This window comes from Paramormyrops kingsleyae, chromosome 9 (genome assembly GCF_048594095.1).
Source record: "Paramormyrops kingsleyae isolate MSU_618 chromosome 9, PKINGS_0.4, whole genome shotgun sequence".
NCBI lineage: Eukaryota > Metazoa > Chordata > Actinopteri > Osteoglossiformes > Mormyridae > Paramormyrops > Paramormyrops kingsleyae.
In genome coordinates, this window is record NC_132805.1 from 23,106,454 (window position 1) to 23,116,717 (window position 10,264).

The 10,264-nt window shown below is 40.1% G+C and overlaps 2 protein-coding genes across 3 annotated transcripts in view; both read right to left on the reverse strand.

Moving 5' to 3' along the window:
* dyrk1b (dual-specificity tyrosine-(Y)-phosphorylation regulated kinase 1B) overlaps nucleotides 1–2,638 on the reverse strand; it is a 47,393-nt gene extending 44,755 nt beyond the window's left edge. For both annotated transcript variants that reach the window (XM_023796136.2, XM_023796137.2), the window contains exon 1: nucleotides 2,405–2,638. The gene's annotated coding sequence lies outside the window, so the exon portion shown is untranslated. The remainder of the gene's footprint in view (nucleotides 1–2,404) is intronic.
* A 1,387-nt stretch (nucleotides 2,639–4,025) lies between these two features.
* Nucleotides 4,026–8,838, reverse strand: fbl (fibrillarin). Its single transcript, XM_023796138.2, has 9 exons — nucleotides 8,681–8,838; nucleotides 7,660–7,773; nucleotides 7,402–7,548; nucleotides 7,157–7,251; nucleotides 6,235–6,405; nucleotides 5,999–6,131; nucleotides 5,728–5,840; nucleotides 5,399–5,544; nucleotides 4,026–5,161 (listed from the first exon to the last, which is right to left on the reverse strand). The coding sequence occupies exons 1-9, from the start codon at nucleotides 8,688–8,690 to the stop codon at nucleotides 5,137–5,139; spliced, it is 954 nt and encodes a 317-aa protein (XP_023651906.1). The 5' UTR covers nucleotides 8,691–8,838; the 3' UTR covers nucleotides 4,026–5,136.
* Nucleotides 8,839–10,264: the final 1,426 nt, after the last annotated feature.

A 10,264-nucleotide genomic window follows, 5' to 3' on the forward strand; every position in this document is an offset into this window, starting at 1 on the left:
ATGTCTGTAGCTGAAAAGAACTTGGTCAACTCAATGCTCCACAAGACAGGAGTCATCTCCCCATCCAGAGATCTGCCAACAGTGTTAGACATCCTAGAACTTTTTTTTAATTCCTCCCTACTCCAAGTGTGAGTCTCAGCAAACTCCTCAGCATTACCATTAAGACCCTGTAATTCAAGTTTTTACTATGTTTTTTCTTCCTAGAACAAACAATAAGGCACGTGTATGATAAATTAGTCATCATGTACATTAAGAAAGTGTTTCCCTGCTTCACCCCGAGCCATCAAATTCAGAATAAAAATCAATGGACGAACAGAGAAGCTATCTCAAGTAGTTTCCGGAAACACAATCAAGCAAAAGATCTACTTACTAATTTTCATCCAACAGGAGAAAGCAAGCAAAGATGTGCACTGCATGGCTTGGCTGGGTGATGGGGACATCAAACAGATGTTGTAAACTTGTCACCAAAACAAAGCACTATATAATGACAGACTATCAAACACAAGCTTTACATGTGCACTGCAAACTTTTAAAACAAGCGCTATCATGTGTACATAAAACATAGCTGTGACAAAAAAAAATCTATCCCTAAAACCATTAAATCTGGCTAAAATTACTCAGCATCAGACAAGCACAAAAGCAGTCAATTCATAATTTGGATAATCACATACGTTACATCTGTACTCAAACCACTCAAAAAAAAACAAAACAAAAATGGGAACCAGTCTTAGCTATAAACCTCACAGATTCACAGAAGTTCAGCACTCTGCAGACCCAAAATATCATACAGTGAAGCCACTCAGTCCATTCAAAACTGTCAGCCTGCTACTAATACCAAAATAAGCCACTGTTTCAACATCGTTTATCGTTATTGAAATCACTCGCAAGTATGTAAGTTATCCTGTTCACCCTCCTCTATACAATATCGGGAATTTTTCATTTTAGCAAACCAATGTATTCTTTTCACGTTATAAATGAATATCCAGCAGCATTCAACCCTCCACCACAAAACTGATTTAGTTTACTCAATTCACTCTCTAAAACAAAGTATGCAGATTAAAATATAAATGTCATTATATTTTAGTATTATCGTTTACGGAGTCAATGGTTATGCATACTGAAATTATAAATGGTCTCGCAGTTGTCCAAAGAGGCAGCAAATAGGGAAAAGTATCCATTTTGACCCGGCGTACTATTTCAGCACCACATCTAGTCCAAAGCGTCTTGCAACATAGCGAAACGTTAACACAAGGGTGTACATAGATCAGCTGGGTGCCGAAGGGTGCACTTTACCAACGGGACAAAGGCATTAAAACCAAATACTAATCTAACCATAGACTTCCTCTCTGGGGAAGTGGGAAATTCAGCCAGAATATGCAAATCTAACCGTATGCATGGGTACGTATGGCGATCCAAACGAAAATGTTGTCCTTAATACCGATATATCCCAAACAGCAAAAAAATGTGGGATTTCTGAATAAATAACGATTCCAATAGTCATTTGAAATATATTTCCTCGGGCTGGCTGCAATTTCCAAAATTCAATATCCGGATCGGATCTGTAGCAATCTTTACAAAACCAAATGCATTACATGCAACACTGCAGTTTCATACGACAAAAATATATTCAAGAAAATAAATGTTGTACAAAACAAAAAACGTTTTGTGGCGTTTCAAATATACCGTCTGGTTTGCAAATAAATGACTGAGACCGACTGATTAACACCAAAATCGACTGAAAGTCAGTAAGCTTAAGTACCTACACATGTGACACGTTAAGCACACCAACATATATCACATATGAATATATGAAACTGCTAAGATTATTAGCATTTTGAGCTCTACATAAAGCGAGAGTCGTATTTTCGTTTTCCCACAAGATAATTACCCGTGGCGGTGAAATTAACATACTTACCTGCTAATTTGCTACCTAGCTGATCATCTAACTTGTTAGATGCCTAGCAGGATGTGAACGACCCAACATTTACGTTACTGAGGCTAAGTAACCAGTTGGTCATTTCCATAAGTTACCGTCTGAGGCAAATCCATCACTGTACCGTCAGCATTTTAAGCACATTTAAATACATTTAATTATCAACTTGGTCCACAAAACACGGGAACACATAATTGTATCCTAAGTAAACGAGCAGACACCGGCTTGTGACAAGTGACAGCACCGAAAAATCTCATTGCTCTGCTCCGCTCCCCTCCCTGTCTCCACAGCACAGAAACGGCCTGCGAAGCCGTCACCCATTTGACAGAAAACAGCGTTTTCCACATGCAAGACGGACAGCCATGCCACGGTAAAGCAAAAGACAAGCCAGGCGACCTGTTCCAAACACAGCAGCACACTGCCACTTTCTTGCGGCTGAACATTTTTTGTAAAGGTGTAGCATGTTCTTACCTCAGGCGGCGGGTCTTTTCCAGCTTTCCGGGGCAGCCATTATCAGTATTCCCTCTCACTCCGTCCTAACCTCCTTTAGGTAGCTAGCTACGGGACTGATTCAAAAAACCGGTCAGCGAACCCCTCCCCCCAACCTCCACCTTTGTAACGGTTATAAGCCTTGTTACAATCCAAATAACTAGCTATTTGTGAAATGACGCCCCGCTCCTGTCTGTGTCCCTATTAAAGCGCTCTCCCGAGCACCGCCACTGAAGCACGCAGGCAGCTACCGATCTCGGCGTCCTGAGCCCGGCGCAGCACTTCAGCAGACTAATGCTGGACAGGTACCCGGCTATAAGTCAACGGGCTTTGCTACTTTAAAGGACGTGCACTGCAGCAAAACGCTTTCTTCTCCCTTCTTCGTTCTCAGGATAATCTTTCTCAACCCTTCTCAAAGAAGCCTTAACTAGCCGGGTGGGTAAATCGGTGATCGGTAACTAACAGCAACATCAGCTAACCAGTTATAAGAGAAAGTGTTTCTTGCGGTGTAGGAAGGACGTGAAGGGGGAAAAGTCTTTTTTAATGATAAAAAAAGAGAAAATAAAATTGGGGTATTTATACCACACCGCTACAGCTAGCGATGTGCAATCGCTAGGGACCCCCCCTCTCTGACCGATAATCTCGTTCACACTAGGACTCGCTACGCCGTGAGGCTCTCGCCGGCTTGCGGGCTCCCGCGAATCGCGCTCGTGCCCGCTCACCTCGTCGTTACGCTTAGCTCAGTGAAGTTTTCCCCCCACAAAATGGCGGCCAAAACAAACCCGTGGCTGGCAACAGTAGCCACCTTTCATACAAGCATGACGGCTGAGATAACCCCACACAATGAAAAATAAATCGCGAATGGTCCATTTTCATAAATGCGCGTTATGATGTGCGATTCATTTGGAAAAAACCTGTCCATTGTGTTATGTAGCCAACACATGGCGTTGCCGATTCGTGTGCTACTGACTAGCCATTTAGAGACACATAAGATATATTTGAAACTTTCTCTTCTCCATATCATAGGATCAAGACAAAACTCGGAATTATATTTCATATTGAACATTTCAATTTTTACGCTATTAGTGATTATAGTTGCAGCCAGCATGACTATTAAATATTACATTTATCTGGTATTTTTCTGTATCCGTAGGCATTTGTCAACGTGCAAATAAAATGTGTCTTTTGCAAATATCTACGTTCCAAATACATGTTTAAAACAGTTTGTGGATACTAGGTTTTCAGCGTTTGAAAACACCAGAGCTTTTTATAGTATTACTGGGTACAAGTCTATGACTTATTTGACCTCCTTTTGTAAAATCGTCGTATTAGGACTAGAGTGAAAAGGATTAGTTTCGCTGATAATGAAAACATGATTCTGGAGGCATTTCCGATTTTTCTTTTGAATTTCCCGCCGTGGAGTCACGTCATTCCTGCTCGTTCACGCACATAAAATGGCGGCGATCACCAACGCAGGAGAAGCTGTAGTTTTATCCCCCTGTGGTATTGCTTGGTTTATATTTCAGATACCGCGCAGTTTTTTTATATCGCGCATTTCACCAATGTTAACGTTAGGCATAATGAAGCTAGTAATTGAAAAATATTTATCCATAGCAAAACCTGTTTATTACAGCTTATCTCGGCAGAAGGAACACTTCCGTTAACATCACAGCGCTTTCATCCCTTAAAATGGCGCTGTCAATACTCCAGAATTTATGGTCGTTGACAAAATCAGTACCATTTAGCGCAGTTGCGATGGACTGATCACCTTCGCTATGAGGTGGTTTTCTTAAGATTATGCAAATCTTTCACATTACATACAGCTCGATTTCTCAGGATCACACTTAAATAATACTGGTGTCACCAAGCAGCAAAACTGAAGAACGTACATTAAGCATCACCATGTTTGAACCATTTGAGGAAATTTGCGATCGTCTTCTAAGGATGTTCATTATATTTTCTTACCCACATGTTCAAAAATTTCATGCAAACAAGCCACAAACTACAGAATGACCTGTGAATTTTCTGCAAAAAAATTGTTGAACTGCATACAGCAAACAATGGGCACTGTCATAGTATTAAAGTTTGATTTAAAAGGGGAGGTGATGAAATGATATAATTGCTGGATTAAACCTCCATTGAAAGGCTGAATAAGCAGTTCTAATGTTAACCTACTCCAGGCCATTTTAACACTAAGGATGTGAAAAGATTCTTCATTAGCAAAGGAACACAGATTCAAAAAAAAAATCTTTCCCAGACCATTGTCAATGTAATATCACTATATATAGCTAAAACATCTGGTACTCTTCCAAATTTTGGCGAATCCAAAACAGCCTTTTTAATCCATTACAGAGGTCAACAACATAAATTTAAACTTAAAAACATAACCGAGTAGCGAGACAAAATATGCTTCATAATCCATAACACAATGGGGGGGCTTATTTGAACATCATTCTTACATTTCAGAGTAAACATCTGTTTGATGAGGACAGCTTTTTACAGGTTCTAATTGTGTTCCCTTGTCCATATTACGCTGCATTTTGAAGTCCTACATACAAACAGTGAATCTTCATTTTCTTTGTGAAGAACACATGCTCAAAGATGGAAGGTATTAGAGGCAATCAGTACTTGGCCATAGTTCTGATGGAGAACTGTGCCAGCCTCAGGTTACTGGAACAAAGCATCCTATGCAAACCAGTGCCACCCATTCATACTTATTTCTTCTGTTTTGGGGGGGGTCTGGAGGAGAAAAGGACAAGGTATTACACAAACAATGCAATTTCCATAACATTACATTTCTTATCTACACCCTTGAACACACACACTCAAACTTTACAACTTATTGAAATGTTCCTTCTTCAGGCTACAGCACACATCTTTGCAGGCAACAGAACATCTCTGCACTAGGTCTGGAATTTACTGGCTCACCAAAGAGTAAATTAGCATCAGTAAATACTTTTGTTGTTAAACCCTTACCTGTACACACCCACAACAACAGCGTGGTCTCTCTCATAGGGCTCCAGTGTCAACTGTTCCTGAGGCTTCATGTTCTCAGCACTCATTTTTTTCACTTCTGCAGCAAACACTGCCTCAGGGGCAGCTGTTGAATCTATGCAATTGGCCTGTAGAATATAAGCTTTGTAAATCCAGACTTATTCTTGGACAGGATAAAATCAGAGTAGAATACGGACATTCAAAGTGGGTGGTGACATTTATGTCAAAGATGTCGCATAATACCAACATATGCCTCAACCATGATGCACCAACATATTCTAGCATGAACTCTTTATATCGTGGGTGTTTACCTTAATAGAGATTACAAAGTGGCCTCCATTCTTAAGGAAGTTGTGTGCATTTAGAGCCACAATTCTTGTTTGGTCAGGCTGAGCCACATCAGCAAAGATCACATCTACCATTCCTGCCCAAAAACAATAACAGGGGAGAGAAATAAACTGAACATATATTGACAAGAGTTGACATGCACAATAGATGGGAGGTGGACACACAGGACCTACCTCCCTATTGTTTTCGTGAATAGCACAAAAAGTAACAACTTGGGCCAGAACGAAATCTTACCCACAAGCATGCGATATTTGTGTGGATGCCGGGCATCCTCAATTATGGGAATAATATTGGTTCTCTTTTTGGCAACATTGAGCAGATCTCGCCCAGACCGATGCGAGAACTCCACTGCATACACCAGACCTTCCTAAAAACACAGAGGAGAAAAAAAAACAGAAATGCTAAACATGCTCAAACTCAACTCAAATATGTATTCAATACCTGCCATGGAACCCTGTAAAGTTACTTACAGGACCAACAATGTCAGAGACATGAGAGACTGTGGTCCCAGATGCTGCTCCAAGGTACATAACCTTAGCTCCTGGTTTTATGTGAATTTGGTCCACTCCTCCCAAGATGGCTGCAGCCAATTTTGAACGGAATGGATTCCATGCTCTGTACTCAATTTTTGCTTCCCCCTCCTGTTTGTTGAGAAAATTGATAACCATTAGGGCTGGGTGATATCATATCGATATTGCATCGCACATGTGCAATAATCATCAGGGCTTCAGATGACATGCACAACATTTGGCCAGGTGCCAGCTTTTTGGTGCTACACGGACATTTACTTATCCCCACAATTTGTTAAGCAGTTTAGTAGTATGGCTAAAACATTAATGAGGCTTTGTATGACGCCCAAATGTCATTATAAGTATAAATACGCATATCCTTATGTTTAATAAATGTGTCAGACTTTGAACTGCAAAAAGTACCACCACACCGCCAATGTCTTTTTACCTTGTTTATCCACAAGATCTCCTCTTTTAAAAGATGTCGTGGCTACTCTTCTTCACCGAGGCGTTCACACATATTGCACTGAAGTATACAAAACCGTAGTATACCAAAACAGTATTATGTGGTGTGCTACGCTAATGAAATTTAAGAAACAAAGTATATACAGATTACTAACTTTTGGGTATCACAAAACGCATCTCATTAATATTCAAGCCATACTACTAATCTTCTTACCAAATTATGAGTGTAAATAAATGTCCGCATAGCACCGAAAAGCTATCGTCCGGCCAAATGCTTTGTCATCTAAAGCCCTGGTGATTATTGCCCATGCACGATATAATATCGATATGATATCGCCCAGCCCTAATAACCATATCAAAACTGTATTTGCCAATGGTACAAAGATTACCCATTATCCTGTCACAAAATTAATCTTACCTCTACACTAATTCTCTTTTCACCATAGACGGAGTCTCCAATGACCATGTTTTTGGTCACCAGTGCATCTTCCTTACCACGGCAAATAAACACTCCTGAAAACGAAAGATAGATTTCTATTCCCAAAACACCACAATACTAAATTTTCAGCTCCAGTTCCTGAAGCAGAAATTAAGTATTTAAAAGGAATATATACATCACAGACTGGGTAATACAGCATAATTGTGCAATTTCAAGGTTCCTACCTTCATGTCTATGAGGTTCCACTGTCACTTTCTTGCCGCCCCTGAAGCCCCCACGACCACCTCCCCTTCCTCCTCTGCCCCTGGGAGTTCCACGGCCTCCTCCACGGCCACGGAACCCACCTTCTCCAGGAGACTTGAAGCCACCCCCTGGTAGTAAAAGCAGGATATTTTTGATCTACTTGCCACCCAAATTAGAACATTACTTCTACACAATGACCACATTTTGAGCAGCTCCATGACAAGGTAACATTAACTTACCACCTCTGCCCCCTCTGAATCCTCCTCGCCCACCTCGATCTCCAAAGCCTCCTCTTCCACCACCACGACTACCAAAGCCACCTCTGCCACTGCCACCACCCCTGGGACTGAATCCTACCCAGGCAACAGCAGAACATTTTGAGAGAAATTGAAGAACAATGACCATTAATCATACGGATGTCCAATTTCTTGAACATATTCAGGGGAATGTAGACATAGGACGTGATTTCTAACATGTTCTATTTGATATGCATTTACAGAAAAACACCAGTCAGTGTTGGACATCACAACACACACAATCCCGATATTTGCTTTCTAGAAAGCGTCAATCTGTTCGCATACGGACAAAAGAGATAGCAAAACATTTGACTGAGAAAAAAGCGCTTTTAAAATACCATGCTAGTCGTAAAAAAAAGTATTTTGATCAAAACGTCATTCTGAATTCACCATGGGGTTCACTCCAGCATCTCCAAGTCACTCGATCTAATTTATAACAGATCATGCACAAAAATACATGTATAAATTGAATGTGTTTAAGTGAAATTATGGTATTCCTGCCAGATTCCGCAGTACTTAATAAACTTCAGTCTGCCATCGGTTTGGTTAGTCAGTCAGCTCAAAGCACATGGCCAGGGAGAAAAGCACACCACTTCGCAATTAACGGTATAAATGAATTAATTGACGTAATGGCTAAACGTCAAAAACTGTGATATTTTGGCCACAGTATATCGATAAAACCTTACATAACGAAACAGATTAACAGGCCGCACGTGATACCCTTCGCAGACAAAAACGACGAGGCACAACGTGGAGCTTTCTATAGACAAAACCGACAAGTTCGTCACCACTTTACCAACCAACGTAATATTACATGTCAACATGTCTATATTTTACCACTGCTTTGCACAAGTACAAGGTACAAATCGAAACTTTTATCCACTAGAGAATTTCCGTTAGATTTAATCTTCACTTCTAGAACTACAACTATCTACAAAAACAATACAGTTTATAACAGTCATACCTGGTCTCATTGTTGTTTCACGAACAAAGTTTGTTCTCTATTATAAAAACCGTATTGTTCCCCTCTTTCTGCAGACGACTAAGACAGTGTGTATTCACATGCGACTAGCACGCTATCTCTCCCTTCCCAGAATTCCCTCCCCGCACACCCAAAACGCAGTTTAACTTGTATCGCCCCCTATCTTGGATGACTGGCAACACATACAGTTTACCCGTAGACGTAATTTACAATGCAGCAGACGCAAAGATGGTCGTATTTGTAAGCTCAAGATGCTAAAGAACAAATATATTTGAGATAAAACATTCGTTTGTTCCCCAATATTACGTGTATACTTAACGCAAATTCAGCTTAATATACATATTAACAACACGTACCCTTATGAGTATTGAGCAGAGTTCGAATTCAAATTATATTCAATCAACAGCAAAAATATGAATGGAAAGTTAATTCAAAATGCAAATCACGACCGCTGTTTTCTGCAAGAACGAGAGTTTAACTCTAGGTGGTGTAGCATAACATTTCTGTTCCGCATTCTACCCTCATGTGGTAAAAATATGGCAGAGCAGTTATCGAAAACCAAAATACGATCCCGCAGAAAAAAGGGCATGTAACATATGGTTCCAAAAAATCGGTATATGTAAGAAAATTACCTAAGAATTAATAGCTTAATTATGATGTCCGAGATGACAGTGCTTTTACTGAAAATTATGAGAGAAACTCAGCGGTTTTAAAAGAAGATAATGTGCAACCTTTAGTGTTATTATTTGTAGGGCTGCCACTAACGACTATTTTTCTATAGATTCATTTATCGACTATTTTAACGATTAGGCGATTAATCTAAAATGATTAAAATTCCTCCAGAAAAATCTAATTGACTGTTTAAGTTTATTTGTATAATTTTATTTTGATTACAACAAACTGTACGCGATCACAGGGCTTAGCGTAATTAATTTAGATAGGGCTTTTCGCCCACATTTCAATAAGTAAATTAGTAGTTCGCCTAAAATATTAACAAATGCGTATTGTGCGTATGATGCCCAAAAGTTAGCAATCTGTGTAAATTCAGCGTATCTTTCAGTAAATTCGGTTAGCGGAGCACCATGCAAATTATATACTCTTTTGTTAAAATATGGATGCGATAATTACATTCGCAGTGAAGAAGGGACAGCTTAGCCACCAATTTTTAATGAGGAGAAATTGTGGTTAAACTAGATTGATGGCGTGGCAGTACATTGATGGCGTGGCAGTACTTTTTGACTAGTTGAGGACGAGACAAGCATTTTGGGGGAACGTCCGTCAGAAATCATATGGCGCTTTTCCACTGCATAGTACGGCACAGCACGGTTCAGTACAGCTCACCTTGGTTTGGCTCAGTTTGCATTTCGACTGCAGTTTAGTGCCGCTTTAGAGTGGGCGGGATTATTCACGTGTCGTTATAGTTGCGCCGCCTCTATTGCCGTGACATCATCGTAAATGCGCCACAAACAAACACACAACAATGGAGCATATCGACGGAATGGTGTTCTTCATTTTCGGCATGTGGATGTTTTTAACAGCAAGACCATTTTTAGTTAAAACAAAATG

Bases quoted from the DNA above. Each gene is read 5' to 3' on its own strand.
- fbl (XM_023796138.2), bottom strand. The intron at 7,549-7,659 runs GTAAGTTAATGT...TTTTACTACCAG, and splicing joins ATTCAGAGGGGGCAGAGGTG to GGGGTGGCTTCAAGTCTCCT. The intron at 5,162-5,398 runs GTAAGGGTTTAA...TTTCTCCTCCAG, and splicing joins GTTGTTGTGGGTGTGTACAG to ACCCCCCCCAAAACAGAAGA.